Source organism: Hyla sarda, chromosome 6, assembly GCF_029499605.1.
Source record: "Hyla sarda isolate aHylSar1 chromosome 6, aHylSar1.hap1, whole genome shotgun sequence".
NCBI classification, from domain to species: Eukaryota; Metazoa; Chordata; class Amphibia; order Anura; family Hylidae; genus Hyla; species Hyla sarda.
This window is the reverse complement of record NC_079194.1, coordinates 295,155,981-295,175,972: the sequence shown is the minus strand read 5'-3', so window position 1 is coordinate 295,175,972 and position 19,992 is coordinate 295,155,981. Positions and strand designations below refer to the sequence as shown.

The window sequence follows — 19,992 nt, the reverse complement described above, 5'->3', positions numbered from 1 at the left end:
CATGGACATGAATGGAGGGGGCGTGGCATCACAAGGGGCATGGCTCTGACATCCCGACCACTGCTGCAGGAACCCGGTGTTATTTTAGAACGCCACGTGCTGCGGGAGATCGCAGGGGGTCCCAGCAGTGGGACCCCTGCGATCAGGCATCTTATCCCCTATCGTTTAGACCAGTGGTCCTCAAACTGTGGCCCTCCAGATGTTGCAAAACTACAACTCCCAGCATGCCTGGACAGCCAACGGCTGTCCAGGCATGCTGGGAATTGTAGTTTTGCAACATCTGGAGGGCCACAGTTTGGGGATCACTGCTTTAGACTGATGCAGTGAGAGTCGAATTTGACTGACCTCCGGGGAGCGAAGCGCGCACGCTGCCACACATTTCACCGGCTTATAACTCAGGACTGAGTTTTATTTTATTTTTTTAAATGACGCTGTAAATGGGTCATGTCTGCTATTGTGGCTCAAGTAAACAGAACTGCAATACCGGACATAACCTGTGAACGGATATGGCGCCATGTTTTTTCTTTTAAGACGGTACTCCACCTGTGACGTTACATCTCACCTATCTGATTTCTTGAGGTTTAGTGCTATTGGTTTGATACCATTGCTTTCTTCTAAGTCTTCATAGTCTATGGCCTCCTGCAACTTCACCTACGACAACAGACAATAGTCACATGACATATAGCAGATAGGGAGCAAATCAATAAAGAGGCAGAATTTAACTCTTCGCTTACACCAGGAGCTGCACTTCTTAACTTTTTACCTTCTTTAAAGGGGGCTGGAAGAAGTCGGAGTCGCGGGAGTTTCCATCTGTGCTACCTGTCTCGCTGTATTGGTCGTTTTGTGCTTCTCTAGAAAAAAATAAAAATAAATGTATAATAATGAATAAATAAATAATAAACCTGTGGCACTGTTTACCTAACCCATAAGAATGATGCTATGGATTTATCAAATTATATATATATATATTATATATATATATATATATATAATATATATATATATATATATATATATATATATATATATATATATATATATATATATATATATATATATATATATAAAAAAGCTAATGTGCGTGTTTTTTACTTTTTAGGGTTTGAATGAATGATTGCTTTTACAGTACACTGCAATACAGTCTTTTACAGCAGTGTTCTGCATTCAGCAGGATGTAACAGGAGTACTAAAATGATAGACACTAGAGCAGAGTTTTTTCCAACCAGGGTGCCTTCAGCTGTTGCAAAATTAAAACTCCCAGATTGCCCGAACAGCTTTTGGCTGTCCGAGCATGCTGGGAGTTGTGGTTCTGCAACAGCTGGAGGCATACTGGTTGGGAAACACTAGGTTACTAGATGTTTTTCTGATACAAATGTTTTGCATGATAAAATTCTGACTGCCTGCAGCCACCACTAGGGGGAGCTTACTGCATACTGGAATATTGCGGAGTTCAAGGTATATACAGTATGCAAGCAAACTGGAGCAAAAAACTAAATAAATAAAAAGACTAAAATCAACCATCTATATCTGACAGTTATTTTATTACTATAGGTGGCTTAAAGGGGTATGCTGGCCCTATCCCCCTCCCATAGACATGAATGGGGGGGGGGGGGGGGGGGGGGACGTGGTGTGACGTCACGAGGGGGCGTGGCCACGAGGTCACGCCTAGGGAGCAGTGCTCGGCAAAGAATGCCGAGGGCTGCACGGAGATTGCGGGGGTCCTAGCAGCAGGACCCCTGCGATCAGACATCTTATCCCCTATACTTTGGATAGGGGAAAAGATGTCTAAGGCCGGAATACCCCTTTAATGTCCATGTAGGAAAGAAGCCTCACTCTTTTCGGAGTCCCGCTGCCAGCACCATGGCACTGTGGTGGTTGAAGCGTTTGATGATGGCCGCGTTGCTGTTCTCCTTTACAGATTTTGCATTGGAAGTTGATGGCACGGATGAAATCCCATATCCCTGAAATGAGAAGACAAGATGGCGGCCAAATACTTTATCGTATGACGGCACAATATCACCAACGTTAAAGGATCATCTGACACCCTGCAGGGACTTTAAAGGGGTTATCCAGGAAAAAAAACACTTTTTTTATATATATCAACTGGCTCCAGAAAGTTAAAAAGTTTTGTAAATGACTTCTATTAAAAAATCTTAATCCTTTCAGTACTTATGAGCTGCTGAAGTTGAGTTATTCTTCTCGGCCTAAGTCCTCTCTGATGACACCTGTCTCGAGAACTGTCCAGAGTAGAAGAAAATCCCCATAGAAAACCTCTTCTACTCTGTGCAGTTCCTGAGACAAGCAGAGATGTCAGTAGAGAACACTGTTGCCAGACAGAAAAGAACAACTCAACTTCAGCAGCTGATAATTATTGGAAGGATTAAGATTTTTTAATAGAAGTAATTTATTAATCTGTTTAACTTTCTGGAGCCAGTTGATATAAAAAAAACTTTTTTTCCTGGAATACCCCTTTAAATTAGGATATAAACCATAGGGTCTCTGCTAGTTTTTATTATGATAAAGTAACATTGAATTTCATAATGAAGCATGCTCGCCACCGCTAAACTGGCTGTATCAACAACACGCTGTTCCTGCCATGTAATGGCAAAACAATGAGTTAGGATTCCAGGGAGCAGGTCATATAGACCAGTGTGCCTCCAGCTGTTGCAAAACTACATCTCCCAGCATGCTCAGACAGCCAAAGGCCTTGTACAGGAACCCTATTGCTTTACCCTAGGACCTTATTAACAAAGTCAAACAGCAGTGTTTCCCAACCAGTGTGCCTCCAGCTGTTACAAAACTACAGCTGGAGGCACACAGGTTGAAAAAAAAACAACTGATAGAGACACCTCTCCATGCCCTGTTGGCTTATGTTTAAGTAATGTATACAGCATGTAATTGTATAAACCTATAAGGATAACATGCAGTTCACATTTTGTAATACGGACAACGCACTTACCTCATCGAGACACTTGTCTTCCATAGACGTTAAATCTAACATTGAATTTTTTACCCCTTGGGAGACCAAAGATTTTAGACCTAGAAACAGATCGATAGACAAGTTCATTATATGGACTTCAAACAGATAATCACTTTTTCTTCCTGCACTGTGGATGTTTACTCGAACTGCTCAATAAAAGCCATGCACGGTACAACTGTCTGGAGAAATTCAAGCAATGCCAAAAGGGTTCACTTTTTCTGCGCTGTGGATGTTTACTCATTGTGCTTAATAAAATGTTGTTACATTGGGGGAGATTTATTAAAACTGGTGCAGAAAAAAGGTGGAGCATTTGCCTATAGAAACCAATCAGATCACTTATCTTATTTTTCCAAAAGCCTTTTTAAAAAGAGAATATATTATATATATATATAAAAAAAAAATATTATATACACACACACACACACACAATTGTATTAAGTATAAACAGTGACCGCACGCGCGGCTTGTTGTGAAGTGCCGGTAGTGATTACGTTTAACCCAGTTAGACATTGGCTACACCGGTATCACGTGTTGATGACAAGTGTGGCTGGCGTCATTGGACACGGAAGCAGCGCGTTTGCTGTATAGCCGGTAGGTTGCTTATGAGGAATCCCCAGAGTCTTTTGTTTACATGCTAATTCGCTTTATTGATACATGCACAACTCACTTATCTATTACTATGCTGAACAGTATGGTTTATGTTTTTAAAACACGACTCTATTCACTTTTTGTGATGTACTGGCTGCTATAGCACCTGTCACTGTTTATACTTATTACAATTGTGTGTATATGAATATTTTACTGCATTTTATCTTTATTAATTGAAGATTACTCTGTGAATTATGCACCGGATATATTGTGGCACTTGTAACCCTCACATCATGCTTGAAAATTATGGCATGATGCTGCTGAAACATTGTTTTCATACAGGTGAATAAAGCCTGTTTATTTGCACCTTACAGGAGTGCTGCCGGATCTTTTTGCTTTTTGGATCTACACACGGTCTACGATTGGGACTGTGAATTTGCCTGCTTGCACCCTGCCAGTTTCTTTACTTTGGTTGTGCTGCCTCCAATGTCTATATCTACATATTTCCATCTATCTATATAAATATATATTTGTATAAATATATATACACACGTATCCCCGATAAAAAATCTGATACCTGGTGGAGTCCTCCTCTCTGCTGCCCAGTTCTCGGGTTTGTTTCACTGCCGCTGCCCTGTTCTGCCATCCACATTTTGGCGTCTTATGGAGGAGCATGTGACACACACGTCACTCCACCGCGCCCAGCGTAACGATACGGAGGAAGCAGAGTGATGTGTATGTCACATGCTCCTCCATAAGAAGCCATTATGCAGACAACAGAACAGGGCAGCGGCACTAATGAAAACGGGGATGCGTTCTCAGACATTGAGCAACTACAAAGTGGGGCTGCTGTCTAATGTCTGTAGCTATCTATACTACCTACAAGGGGGTACTAAATACTATTAAAGACAATCTTACAGCAGAGTCACCTGCACTAACTTCAATTTATATGTAGATGACCCGGTTTCTACCGCTGCTCATCATGTGAACATCAGCGCAATTGCTCCGGAGACATCGGTTTCGCCACCAATGCAAATTCCCTGTTCTGTCCAATGGAGAAGAGAGAAATCTTGGCTCATACTACAGCAGCCGCCTCCATTGCACACAACAAGGAACCCACATATCAGGACGGTAAACAGCGCCAAAAACCGGGTCACCCTGGTGTCAGACTCCCTTTAAAATAAAATTACTCGTACTTGGTATCAGCGAGTACTAGAATTAAAGTATCGGTACTCGTACTCTGTGTTGAAAAAAAAAAAATATGGTATTGGGACATCCCTAGTATATATTTTATCTATATCTCCTATAAACTAGTAATTGGTTAGTGAGTGTTACAAGAGAAAGCCACAGTACTGAATTTATACCCTATATAAGGACTGTGACCGTTTATCTGCATACACGTCCATCGCAGGATGGAGTTATATAGTAAGCAGAAGAAAAAGATAAAAGCCATGAACCTTTCTCGTCGAGTTTGGCGCACTCCGAAAACAAGTCTTTGGATCCAGTGTTAAGTCGGTCTCTGTGGAAATAATGGGACTGAAAAAAACGCGTCCAGAAGTCTTTTTCCGTCATGTTGTGGGGAACGTTTTCATCGTATTTCAGCTTCACTGCAATAGAACAGAAAACTTTGTTAGTGTCCCAAAAAATCTAAATTATTTAGCAGTTCTGAGCCAGATACAAATGTCATAAAAATTTAATTTTTGCAAGCGAGGCGCTACAATAGTGTTTCCCAAGCAGGGTACCTCCAGCTGTTGCAAAACTCCCAGCATGCCTGGACAGCCAACAACTGCAGGAGCCCCATAGATTCATCTTAGGACTTTATTGGGCTTCCGACCAGGCCTAGGACAAAATGAACTGCAGAATGTTAAAGGGGTACTCCAGTGGAAAACTTAATTTTTTTTTTTTATGAACTGGTGCCAGAAAGTTAAACAGATTTGTAAATGACTTATATTAAAAAATCTTTATCCTTCCAGCACCTATTAGCAGCTGTATGCTACAGAGGAAAGTATTTTCTTTTTGAATTTCTTTTTTGTCTTGTCCACAATGCTCTCTGCTGACACCTCAGGAACTGTCCAGAGCAGCATAGGTTTGCTATGAGGATTTTCTCCTGCTCTGGACCGTTCCTGAAACGGGCATCAGGTGTCAGCAGAGAGTACTGTGGACAGGACAAAAAAGAAATTCCAAAAGAAAAGAATTTCCTCTGTAGCATAAAGCTGCTAAAAAGTACTGGAAGGATAAAAGATTTTTTTTTAATAGAAGTCATTTACAAATTTGTTTAACTTTCTGGCACCAGTTCATTTATAAAAAAAAAAAAAAAAAAAAAAAAAAAATGTTTTCCACAGGAGTACAACTTTTAAGGGGTACTCCGCCCCTAGACATCTTAAGATGTCAGATCGCCGGGGTCCCGCTGCTGGGGACCCCGGGGATCGCTGCTGCAGCACCCCACTATCATCACTGCGCAGAGCGAGATCGCTCTGCACGTAATGACGGGCAATACAGGGGAATGAGCATCTTTATGTCACGGCTCCGCCCCTTGTGATGTCACGGCCCGCCCCCGTCAATACAAGTCTATGGGAGGGGGCGTGGCAGTCGTCACGCACGCCCCCTGCCATAGACTTGCATTAAGGGGACAGGCCGTGATGTCATGAGGGGTGCAGCCATGACGTCACGCTGCTCCGGCCCCTGTATCGCCCGTCATTACGCACAGAGCGAACTCGCTCTGCGCAGTAATGATGGCAGGGTGCCGCAGTGGCGATCCCCGGGGTCCCCAGCAGCGATCTGACATCTTATCCCCTATCCTTTGGATAGGGGATAAGATGCCAGGGGCGGAGTACCCCTTTAAGCAGCGTTTCCCAACCAGAATGCCTCCAGCTGTTGCAAAACTACAACTCCCAGTATGCCCGGACAGCCGAAGGCTGTCCGGGCATGCTGGGAGTTGTAGTTTTGCAACAGCTGGAGGCTCCAAACACTGGTCTAGAGAGTATAATATTAAAAAATCCCACCTGCTGGATATGTGCGGAAAATAGACTCGATGATGTCCAGGGTGAGGTTATATCTCAGACCATTGCATCCGTCAGTTATGGGACGAACGTCGGCCTTAGAAGAAGAAGAAGAAAGTTAGAATTTATTCATAGACGACCCCCCCCCCCCCCCAATTGAAATTTTTTTTTTTTTTAATAAAATAAAAAATAAACACTCACCAGGAAGGCGGCAGAGATCCCCACATCTTGCTTGTTATTGGACAGGCTGTTCTCCAGGGAGTTGAGGCTCAGACGGTTCGCCCAGAACTCCTCGGCGCTGATCACCTGACTGACCACAAGGTCCTTGTAGAGCTGGAACAACACCGGGTCCTCCTTCAGCATCCTATGGGAAGAAAATAAAGCTACTTCACCTACTTTCACATGAACGGGACAAAAAAAAAAAAAAAACACGATCAGCTGCAAGTTTAAAGGGGTACTCCGGAGGCGGGGGGAGGGATGCTTTAAAGTCAACTGGTGTTAGAAAGTTAAACAGATTTGTAAATTACTTCTATATAAAAATCTTAATCCTTCTCGGCCTTTTGGCTAAGATCAAGTGTAGTATCTGTTCTTATCAGTTTTTCATGCCGGTGTACCGTAACGCCGGTATGGGGTTGGTGGGGATGGGTGCTGCATGGAGGATGCAGGTGTACCAGGGCTTTCCGGGGCTGGTTCTGAGGAATCGGCTCGACGGCTGCCCCGATGTGACCTGTTCCCTCCGGGTCTCGCCATGAGGCTGAGAGGGTCTAGAGCCGAGGTACTTTTGTGCCTCGGGGAGTGGTGACCCCGAGGTGCCGAAACTCACTGGGAGGATAGACTCACTGAGTTGAAGCACGGGCACCATAATCTCTTCACCTTGTGGCACTCACCTCTTGATTCCCGGCCTTCTGGCTAGGATCAGAGAAATTTTTATAGATCCGGCCGGATGTCCGGGCAGTATATCTGCACACATTCACTTATTTATTTATTTTTTGTCTCACTGTGTCACTTTTTGCGTGTTGTGTGTTCACAGGATTTGTCAGGATGCGGTAGCCCTTCTGGGTGTCCCTCCTGGCGGTCTAGGGGAGGTGTGTGTGGCCATTAGGTTCCGCACCTCCCTGCAAACACCCCGGGTACTCCTGCTTGGCAGGGTACCTACCGTAATCGGCTCTGCGGGCAGATACCTTGGCTAACGCCAAGGGGGATGCCGGGAGCATTTGTGGTCCCCTAGTAGCTTTGGCGAAAAGGGACATCGAACCTGGAACCTCGCAGGTACCTTTTGGTCCGGAGGCGAAGGGTAAGGTTTGTTGGGGGGCCTCTCTCCTATCGGAGAAGGGCTAGCGATAGACCGCATCCTTTGTGCACGTTTTTTTAGTGTAACACGTTTGCACTTTTTCTTGCACTTTGGGTGAATCGAAAGCACGTTCCTCGGCTTTAGATAAAAAAAAATAAAAAATAAAATCTTAATCCTTCCAGTACTTCTAAGCTGCTGTATGCTTCACAGGAAGTTCTTTTCTTTTTGAATTTCTTTCCAGTCTGACCACAGTGCTCTCTGCTGCCACCTCTGTCCGTATCAGGAACTGTATGGAGCAGGAGAGGTTTACTATGGGGATTTGCTCCTACTCTGGACAGTTCTTCAACAAACAGAGATGGAAAAAGAGAGCACTGTGCAAAACTACAACTCAGGTCATGATGGGAGTTGTAGTTTTGCAACAGCTGGAGGCACACTAGTTGAGAAACATTAGGCTACAGTATATGTCTGTATGTCTATTTTTATTTTTTTTAAAGTATCTAGACCAGTGGTCTCCAAGCTGTAGACCTCCAGATGTTACAAAACTAAAACTCCCAGCAGGGTTTCCCAATCAGGGTGCCTCCAGCTGTTGCAAAATTACAACTCCCAGCATAATTTAGCAAATTCTTAGCCAGATATAAGTGCCATAATAGTGTTTCCAACCAGGGTGTCTCCAAGTGTTGCAAAACTACAACTCCCAGAATGGATAGGCAAAGAATTTGTACGGGAGCCCCAAAGCTTCACCCTAGGACAGTGTTTCCCCAAGCATGGTGCCTCCAGCTGTTGCAAAACTACAACTCCCTGCATGCCTGGACAGCCAAAGGCTGTCCAGGCATGCTGGGAGTTGTAGTTTTGCAACATCTGGAGGCACCCTGGTTGGGAAACACTGCTCTCAGACCTTATTGGGATTCCAGTCAGGGCATGTTGGGAGTTGTAGTTTGGCAACAGCAGGAGGTACTGTGGTTGGGAAACACTGCTTTAGATACTGCATTTTGACTTTGTCCTAGGCCTGGCCGGAAGCCCAGTAAGGTCTTAAAGTAAAGCTATAGGGTTCGGCAACAAAACCTTTTGCTGTCCCGGCATGCTGGGAGTTGTAGTTTTGCAACAGCTGGAGGCACAGCGGTTGGGAAACACTGATCTATGTTGTCCGGGTCTTGACAGATCACAGTTGCAGAACCTGAACACAAGACTGAAGACCCCATTTTTAGAAGCCCCCCCCAACCATCATGATAGTTTAGTACCCTCACCTATTCTTTTCCTCCAGTTCCTTGTTGGCTTTCTTCTTGAATTTAGGCAGCAGCTGCTGCAGCAGCTCTTTCACAGCGTCCCTCTCCTTTATCGCTGTGCTTTCATTAGAGAAATGGAAGTTGGTGGACTCTCCCGTGTGCAGGACGAGCTGAAGCTGGACCTTTGCTTTGCCATCGGGGCTGATTTTCTGACCTGGAAGGAGCAAACGGGCGATGAGTTATTAAAAACAAACCTAATTATTTTAAGTTTAAAAAAAAATAATTCCTATTACTCAGATATGAAAAGTGGGCACAAAGCCTGAGGCTGCACTACTGAAAATCCATCTAATGACGACTGTTTGCACAAACACACAATTTTTTAAAGGGCCAGCATCATTTCAGTAACCGGTGAAGGAGCAGGCAATTACACAAGCATGCTCTAGGTCAGTGGTCTTCAACCTGCGGACCTCCAGATGTTGCAAAACTACAACTCCCAGCATGCCCGGACTGCCCTTAATATGGTAGCCAATATTGAAGGTTGTCCAGGCATGCTGGGAGTTGTAGTTTAGCAACATCCTCCTAGATGCAGTGGTCACTATTGACTGCAGCATTTAAGGGGTTAAAATGTAACTAAAATGATGCATAGCCAAAGGATTTGAACAGGAGCCCCATAGCTTCACCCTAGGGCCTTATTGGGCTTCCGGCCAGGCCTAGGACAAAGTCATACTGCAGACTCTAAAGCAGTGTTTCCTAACCAGTGTGCCTCCAGCTGTTGCAAAACTTATGAGCTTCTGAAGTTAAGGTTGTTCTTTTCTGTCTAAGTGCTCTCTGATGACACGTGTCTCGGGAACCGCCCAGTTTAGAAGAGGTTTGCTATGGGGATTTGCTTCTAAACTGGGCGGTTCCCGAGACAAGTGTCATCAGAGAGCACTTAGACAGAAAAGAACAACCTTAACTTCAGAAGCTCATAAGTACTGAAAGGATTAAGATTTTTTAATAGAAGTAATTTACAAATCTGTTTAACTTTCTGGAGCCAGTTGATATATATAAAAAAATAAAAGTTTTTTCCTTGATAACCCCTTTAAGATATCTTAATGGACGTCATTTACAAATCTGTTCAACTTTCTGGCACCAGTTGAATAAAAAAAAAACTAATAATAATAATAATAATAATAATAAATGTTTTCCAGTGGAGTACCCTTTTAATGGAACTGAGCTGCAATACCACATACAACCTGAGGACAGATGAGGCGCTATTTTTGGAAGAAAAAAAAATCAGAAATAAAGTAAAAACATAGCGCAAGCAAGCTGAAGCCGACCGCAGTCTTGTATGTCTACCCACAATGCATCTGAGGAGCAGCGTCTATCTAAGAATACAGGACACTACTCACACTTGATATCTCCGTACATGTGGCTGACAGTGAACCGGTCCTTCCCCTCGGGAGCCCAGGCGATCCTTTCGGCCATCAGGTAAAGAGCCCCATCTTGTTTCTTCTGGCGCACCTTCTTGACGATCAGTAACACTTCTTCGGATGACGTGGCCATGGTGGAGACGTGGGGCGGAGCTGCGGGTTACAATGACAAGGCCGGTGATGACGGGTGAAGTGAAGCTAAATCGGTTATAAGATGGATAATCAGAGCAGTCGCAGTAAGAGGTGAGGATAAGAGCAGTGTCAGCAGGGAGAAATTAATGGAAGGAGTTTCCCAACCAGGGTGCCTCCAGCAGTTGCAAAACGACAACTCCCAGCATGCCCGGAAAGTGGAGTTGTCGTTTTGCAACAGCTGGAGGCTCTCTGAGTGTTTCCTATTGTTACTCTAGGTCAATGTTTTCCAACGAGAGCCTCCAGCTGTTGCAAAACGACAACCCCACTGTCCAGGCATGCTAGGAGTTGTAGTTTTGCAACAGCTGGAGGCTCTCTGGTAGGCAAACACTGACCTAGAGTGACAATAAGAAACACAAACCATCCTCTCTCTGATCACCATGCTTTACACTTCAGCTTTGCTTCTTTATATTGGCTGCTACATATAAGCGCAAGGTCAGTGCATGGAAATACCATTACTATTGGAAATGGAGAAACCTAGAGCAGTGTTTTCCCCAATCAGTGTGCCTCCAGCTGTTGCACAACTACAACTCCCAGCATGCCCGGACAGTGGAGTTGTCATTTTGCAACAGCTGGAGGCTCTTTGAGTGTTTCTTATTGTCACTCTAGGTCAATGTTTTCCAACCAGAGAGCCTCCAGCTGTTGCAAAATGACAATTCCACTCTCCAGGCATCCTAGGAGTTGTAGTTTTGCAACAGCTGGAGGCACCCTGGTTGAGATAACATTGTTGTAGTTTTGGTTTGGGCGTGTTTGCGTGCATCTGTGGGGCTCTTGGTTGGTGGGAGAGTATGAAGTGGCCGGATTCTGGTGGGGCAATTTAGTGCAGGTGGCCAGAAGCCACTAAAAAAAAATTAGATGGCACAACTGGCGGCACAGGCCCTTGGGCACTGCCCTAGTGCCCAACGTGTCAGTCCGCCCCTGTACCAAACATACACACACTGGACACTGCCCCCATATCATACACACACCCACACACTGGACACTGCCCCCCTTATCATACATACACACACACCCACACACTGGACACTGCCCCCCATATCATACATACATACATACACACACACCCACACACTGGACACTGCCCCCATATCATACATACACACCCACACACTGGACACTGCCCCCATATCATACATACACACCCACACACTGGACACTGCCCCCCTTATCATACATACACACACACCCACACACACACTGGACACTTCCCCCCATATCATACATACATACACACACACACACACCCACACACTGGACACTGCCCCCATATCATACATACACACCCACACACTGGACACTGCCCCCATATCATACATACACACCCACACACTGGACACTGCCCCCCTTATCATACATACACACACACCCACACACTGGACACTTCCCCCCATATCATACATACATACACACACACCCACACACTGGACACTGCCCCCATATCATACATACACACACACCGGACACTGCCCCCCATATCATACATACACACACCCACACACTGGACACTGCCCCCCATATCATACATACACACACACCCACACACTGGACACTGCCCCCATATCATACACACACACCCACACACTGGACACTGCCCCCCTTATCATACATACATACACACACACCCACACACTGGACACTGCCCCCATATCATACATACACACACACCCACACACTGGACACTGCCCCCCATATCATACATACACACACACCCACACAATGGACACTGCCCCCATATCATACATACACACCCACACACTGGACACTGCCCCCCATATCATACACACACACCCACACACTGGACACTGCCCCCATATCATACATACACACACACCCTGGACACTGCCCCCCATATCATACATACACACACACCCACACACTGGACACTGCCCCCCATATCATACATACACACACACCCACACACTGGACACTGCCCCCATATCATACATACACACACACCCACACACTGGACACTGCCCCCATATCATACATACACACACACACCCACACACTGGACACTGCCCCCATATCATAAATACACACACACACACACACTGGACACTGCCCCCATATCATACATACACACACCCACACACTGGACACTGCCCCCCATATCATACACACACACCCTGGACACTGCCCCCCATATCATACCTACACACACACCCACACACTGGACACTGCCCCCCATATCATACATACACACCCACACACTGGACACTGCCCCCCATATCATACATACACACACACCCACACACTGGACACTGCCCCCATATCATACATACACACACACACCCACACACTGGACACTGCCCCCATATCATACATACACACACACCGGACACTGCCCCCCATATCATACATACACACACCCACACACTGGACACTGCCCCCCATATCATACATACACACACACCCACACACTGGACACTGCCCCCATATCATACATACACACCCACACACTGGACACTGCCCCCATATCATACATACACACACACCCACACACTGGACACTGCCCCCATATCATACATACACACACACCGGACACTGCCCCCCATATCATACATACACACACCCACACACTGGACACTGCCCCCCATATCATACATACACACACACACCCACACACACACACTGGACACTGCCCCCATATCATACATACACACCCACACACTGGACATTGCCCCCATATCATACATACACACACACCCACTGGACACTGCCCCCATATCATACATACACACCCAAACACTGGACACTGCCCCCATATCATACATACACACACACCCACACACACTGGACACTGCCCCCATATCATACATACACACCCACCGCTGTCCCCCCATCATACATAACAGACACACACACACCATACAGACACTGGCCACTGCCCCCATATCAATCATACATACACACCCACCGCTGCCCCCCAATCATACATTACATACACAGACACCATACACACATCACACCGTACATAAACACATCATACATACACCCGCCGCCACATCACATACAGACATCATACATACACCAGCCGCTGCCCCCCCACATCATACATTACATACAAACATCACACCATATATACATCCCCCATCATACATTACATACACACATCACTCCATACACACACATCCCCCAATCATACATTACATACACACATCCCCCATCATACAATACATCACACCATACATACATCCCCCCATCATACATTACATCACACCATACATACATCCCCCGTCATACATTACATACACACATAACACGCACACCATATACACACACACACATCACACCATACATACATCCCCCCCATCATACATTACATACACACCATACATACATCCCCCCCATCATACATTACATACACACATCACACGCACACCACATACATTACATACACACATCACACCATACATACATCCCCCATCATACATCCCCCCATCATACATTACATACACACATCACACGCACACCACATACACACACACACACATCACTCCATACATACATCCCCCCATCATACATTACATACACACATCACACGCACACCATATACACACACACACACACACACCACCATACATACATCCCCCCATCATACATTACATACACACATCACACGCACACCATATACACACACACACATCACACCATACATACATCCCCCCATCATACATTACATACACACATCACATGCACACCACATACACATCCCCCCCATCATACATTACATACACACATCACACCATACATACATCCCCCCATCATACATTACATACATACATCACACCATACATCCCCCCATCATACATTACATACACACATCACACGCACACCATATACACACACACATCACACCATACATACATCCCCCATCATACATTACATACACACATCCCCCCATCATACATTACATACACACCATACATACATCCCCCATCATACATTACATACACACATCACACCATACATCGCCCATCATAAATTACATACACACATCACACCATACATACATCCCCCATCACACATTACATACACACATCCCCCCCATCATACATTACATACATACATCACACCATACATACATCCCCCATCATACATTACATCACACCATACATACATCCCCCCCATCATACATTACATACACACATGACACGCACACCATATACACACACACACACACATCACACCATACCATACCATACATACATCCCCCCCATCATACATTACATACACACCATACATACATCCCCCATCATACATTACATACACACATCACACCATACATCCCCCATCATACATTACATACACACATCACACCATACATACATCCCCCAATCATACATTACATCACACCATACATACATCCCCCCCATCATACATTACATACACACATCACACCATACATACACACATCACACCATACATACATCCCCCAATCATACATTACATACACACATCACACCATACATACATCCCCCCATCATACATTACATACACACATCACACCATACATCCCCCATCATACATTACATACACACATCACACCATACATACATCCCCCAATCATACATTACATCACACCATACATACATCCCCCCCATCATACATTACATACACACATCACACCATACATACACACATCACACCATACATACATCCCCCAATCATACATTACATACACACATCACACCATACATACATCCCCCCATCATACATTACATACACACATCACACCATACATCCCCCATCATACATTACATACACACATCACACCATACATCCCCCATCATACATTACATACACACATCACACCATACATACATCCCCCAATCATACATTACATCACACCATACATACATCCCCCCCATCATACATTACATACACACATCACACCATACATACACACATCACACCATACATACATCCCCCAATCATACATTACATACACACATCACACCATACATACATCCCCCCATCATACATTACATACACACATCACACCATACATACATCACACACCATACATACATCCCCCATCATACATTACATACACACATCACACCATACATACATCCCCCAATCATACATTACATCACACCATACATACATCCCCCCCATCATACATTACATACACACATCACACCATACATACATCCCCCAATCATACATTACATCACACCATACATACATCCCCCCCATCATACATTACATACACACATCACACCATACATACACACATCACACCATACATACATCCCCCAATCATACATTACATACACACATCACACCATACATACATCCCCCCATCATACATTACATACACACATCACACCATACATACATCACACACCATACATACATCCCCCATCATACATTACATACACACATCACACCATACATACATCCCCCAATCATACATTACATCACACCATACATACATCCCCCCCATCATACATTACATACACACATCACACCATACATACATCCCCCAATCATACATTACATCACACCATACATACATCCCCCCCATCATACATTACATACACACATCACACCATACATACACACATCACACCATACATACATCCCCCAATCATACATTACATACACACATCACACCATACATACATCCCCCAATCATACATTACATACACACATCACACCATACATACATCCCCCCATCATACATTACATACACACATCACACCATACATACATCACACACCATACATACATCCCCCATCATACATCACACGCACACACATCCACCCTTGCCGCCGCCTGTATGCTCGCTCGCCCTCCTCACCTGAGCCGGCCATGAGAGGACATCAGATCTGTACTCCCGGGGCTCAGCCGCTTTGCAGCTAGGCCGCATGAACCGTCTCCTCACACACTAAAGACCCGCCGGCCGGCACCTCAGGGGTTAAGAGCAGACTTGTGTAAACCTGCTCCCAGCAACAACTACTGTAGTGGAACACCTTTACATATCCCTGTGCCCGGACCTCAAAAATAAACAAAATAAACTTTAACATACCTTCCTACGTGCCCCCGTTGGTCCGGCACAGGCCTCACGGTCCAGCGGTGCGAACCTCATTCAACTTCCTGGGGACGGGGACGCCGCAGAGCCGTCAGCGTATCACCGGCCGCGGCGATGTCCCGCCCCCGGCCAGTGATAGGCTGAGCCCACTGTCATGTAAGGAGTTCAGACCGGTGATTGGCTAAGCCCACTGTCAAGCAAGGAGCTTTGACCGGTGATAGGCTGAGCCATCTGTCCCGTAAGGAGCTCTGGTCGGTGATAGGCTGAGCCACCTGTCATGTAAGGAGGTCTGGCCGGTGATAGGCTGAGCCATCTGTCATGTAAGGAGCTCTGGCCGGTGATAGGCTGAACCACCTGTCATGTAAGGAGGTCTGGCCGGCTTCTTACATGACAGTGGGCTCAGCCTATCACGGCCAGCGGCGCTACGGTGTCCATGTACCCAGGAAGCTGAATGAGGTTCGCACCGCTGGACCGTGAGGCCTGGGTAGATGCTATTTCCTTGCCTGCTAAAGGACCTCTGATGATGTCATGGGCATGTGACCGGCCATGTGACTACTCGAGTAGGCGGAGCCAGTCTGGAGTTTGAAAGAAGAACAATTGATTTCTCGGGCTGAGTGTTTGCTGGTGAGGAGAAGGCAGAAGCCCTTTAGTATCGGGTGAGGTCTTCTCTTGGTCGGTGTATGGCCAAGTAATACTCTGCAGGGGCCAAGTAATACTCTGCAGGGGCCAAGTAATACTCTGCAGGGGCCTATAGAGCCGGTTTGGAGTCTGCAAGAAGCACAGTTCATATCCCCAGAGGCTTATGAGTTGTAGCTGTAATGCTCTGCAGGAGGAGGGGGGGGGGGGTTGCTGTAATGCTCTGCAGGAGGAGGGGGGTTGCTGTAATGCTCTGCAGGAGGAGGGGGGTTGCTGTAATGCTCTGCAGGAGGAGGGGGGTTGCTGTAATGCTCTGCAGGAGGAGGGGGGGTTGCTGTAATGCTCTGCAGGAGGAGGGGGGGTTGCTGTAATGCTCTGCAGGAGGAGGGGGGGTTGCTGTAATGCTCTGCAGGAGGAGGGGGGGTTGCTGTAATGCTCTGCAGGAGGAGGGGGGGTTGCTGTAATGCTCTGCAGGAGGAGGGGGGGTTGCTGTAATGCTCTGCAGGAGGAGGGGGGGTTGCTGTAATGCTCTGCAGGAGGAGGGGGGGTTGCTGTAATGCTCTGCAGGAGGAGGGGGGGTTGCTGTAATGCTCTGCAGGAGGAGGGGGGTTGCTGTAATGCTCTGCAGGAGGAGGGGGTTGCTGTAATGCTCTGCAGGAGGAGGGGGGGTTGCTGTAATGCTCTGCAGGAGGAGGGGGGGTTGCTGTAATGCTCTGCAGGAGGAGGGGGGGTTGCTGTAATGCTCTGCAGGAGGAGGGGGGGTTGCTGTAATGCTCTGCAGGAGGAGGGGGGGTTGCTGTAATGCTCTGCAGGAGGAGGGGGGTTGCTGTAATGCTCTGCAGGAGGAGGGGGGTTGCTGTAATGCTCTGCAGGAGGAGGGGGGGTTGCTGTAATGCTCTGCAGGAGGAGGGGGGGTTGCTGTAATGCTCTGCAGGAGGAGGGGGGGTTGCTGTAATGCTCTGCAGGAGGAGGGGGGGTTGCTGTAATGCTCTGCAGGAGGAGGGGGGGTTGCTGTAATGCTCTGCAGGAGGAGGGGGGGTTGCTGTAATGCTCTGCAGGAGGAGGGGGGGTTGCTGTAATGCTCTGCAGGAGGAGGGGGGGTTGCTGTAATGCTCTGCAGGAGGAGGGGGGTTGCTGTAATGCTCTGCAGGAGGAGGGGGGGTTGCTGTAATGCTCTGCAGGAGGAGGGGGGGTTGCTGTAATGCTCTGCAGGAGGAGGGGGGGTTGCTGTAATGCTCTGCAGGAGGAGGGGGGTTGCTGTAATGCTCTGCAGGAGGAGGGGGGGTTGCTGTAATGCTTTGCAGGAGGAGGGGGGGTTGCTGTAATGCTCTGCAGGAGGAGGGGGGGTTGCTGTAATGCTCTGCAGGAGGAGGGGGGGTTGCTGTAATGCTCTGCAGGAGGAGGGGGGGTTGCTGTAATGCTCTGCAGGAGGAGGGGGGGGTTGCTGTAATGCTCTGCAGGAGGAGGGGGGTTGCTGCAATGCTCTGCAGGAGGAGGGGGGTTGCTGTAATGCTCTGCAGGAGGAGGAGGGGGGGGGTTGCTGTAATGCTCTGCAGGAGGAGGAGGGGGGGGTTGCTGTAATGCTCTGCAGGAGGAGGGGGGGGTTGCTGTAATGCTCTGCAGGAGGAGGGGGGGTTGCTGTAATGCTCTGCAGGAGGAGGGGGGGGGTTGCTCTATTGCTTCTTGCAGACACCAACCAAGAGAGAACCTCCTGCAGAGCATTACAGCTACAACTCATAAGCCTCTGGGGATATGAACTGTGCTTCTTAGACTCCTGACCGGCTCTATAGGCCCCTGCAGAGTATTACTTAGGCTACATTCACACTATGTGGCTCTGTTACAAATGGACATTAAGGGCTTTATTTATTTTTTTCACTTTGACCTTCGCCCTTAATGCCCGTTATTTTAACGCAGCCTAACGGGAGTCGTCATAATGGGCAAAGAGGATCCCGTTCACTTGAATATGATTCCTCTAACATCCGGTATAATCTCGTTATTCCACTGGGAGATAAAGATGTCACATCCCGCTATCTTCCTAATGGACGTCACCTACCGGCCACAAACTGCGCCAAACACCCCCTAAGAGAAAACCTCCCCCGCTACTAAAGGGCTTCTGTCCCTCACCACAAACCTCTCTAAGGGGGATTCATCATTAGCGGTAGAAGCTCGTACTTTTGTATATTTAGCGCATATTTTTGCGCAGTGAGTTATTTTGCGTCTTTTTTCAAAAGGCAAGTACTCGAGTTTTATTATTTGTGCACGGTGGAATGCATTTTGCAGTGGATACTAATTTATCGTGTGCGTGTTTTTTATTAGACGCATTCCCCCAAATAATTTTATTTTTTATTTACCGCAAAAATACACCATCAAAAAGGACAAGTGTGAAAGTGTTCTACCGAGACAGCCGGGGGATGTGCAGGAGCCGTCCCTCAACACTGCTAAACTACAACTACTCGCATCATGGGACAGTCAGTCCCATGATGGCAGTAGTTGTAGCACGGCAGTGCTGAGGGCTGACTCCTGCACATCCCCCGGCTGCGGGACTCTTGGGTCAGTTGGGACTACTGCTCATGATGGGAGTTATAGTACAGGGGCCGAGGGGCAGATCGCAGAAGGTCATTCTCAAAAGAATTG

The 19,992-nt window shown here is 46.7% G+C and overlaps 1 protein-coding gene and 1 pseudogene across 3 annotated transcripts in view; one reads left to right on the top strand and one right to left on the bottom strand.

Annotated features, from left to right (window-relative positions):
* GTF2H1 (general transcription factor IIH subunit 1) overlaps nt 1-19,992 on the bottom strand; it is a 55,176-nt gene that overhangs the window by 8,697 nt on the left and 26,487 nt on the right. For 2 of the 3 annotated variants that reach the window (XM_056527830.1, XM_056527831.1), the window contains exons 3-11: nt 10,473-10,646; nt 9,103-9,295; nt 6,769-6,931; nt 6,571-6,664; nt 5,026-5,175; nt 2,960-3,039; nt 1,834-1,961; nt 764-851; nt 563-651 (exon numbers count right to left, since the gene is read on the bottom strand). In XM_056527830.1, the coding sequence (XP_056383805.1) occupies nt 563-651; nt 764-851; nt 1,834-1,961; nt 2,960-3,039; nt 5,026-5,175; nt 6,571-6,664; nt 6,769-6,931; nt 9,103-9,295; nt 10,473-10,646 (1,159 nt within the window). Of the gene's footprint in view, nt 1-562; nt 652-763; nt 852-1,833; nt 1,962-2,959; nt 3,040-5,025; nt 5,176-6,570; nt 6,665-6,768; nt 6,932-9,102; nt 9,296-10,472; nt 10,647-16,719; nt 16,858-19,992 lie in introns of those variants that run through there. The other variant, XM_056527832.1, reaches the window with a different exon arrangement.
* Nucleotides 7,112-7,221, top strand: LOC130277912 (U2 spliceosomal RNA; annotated as a pseudogene).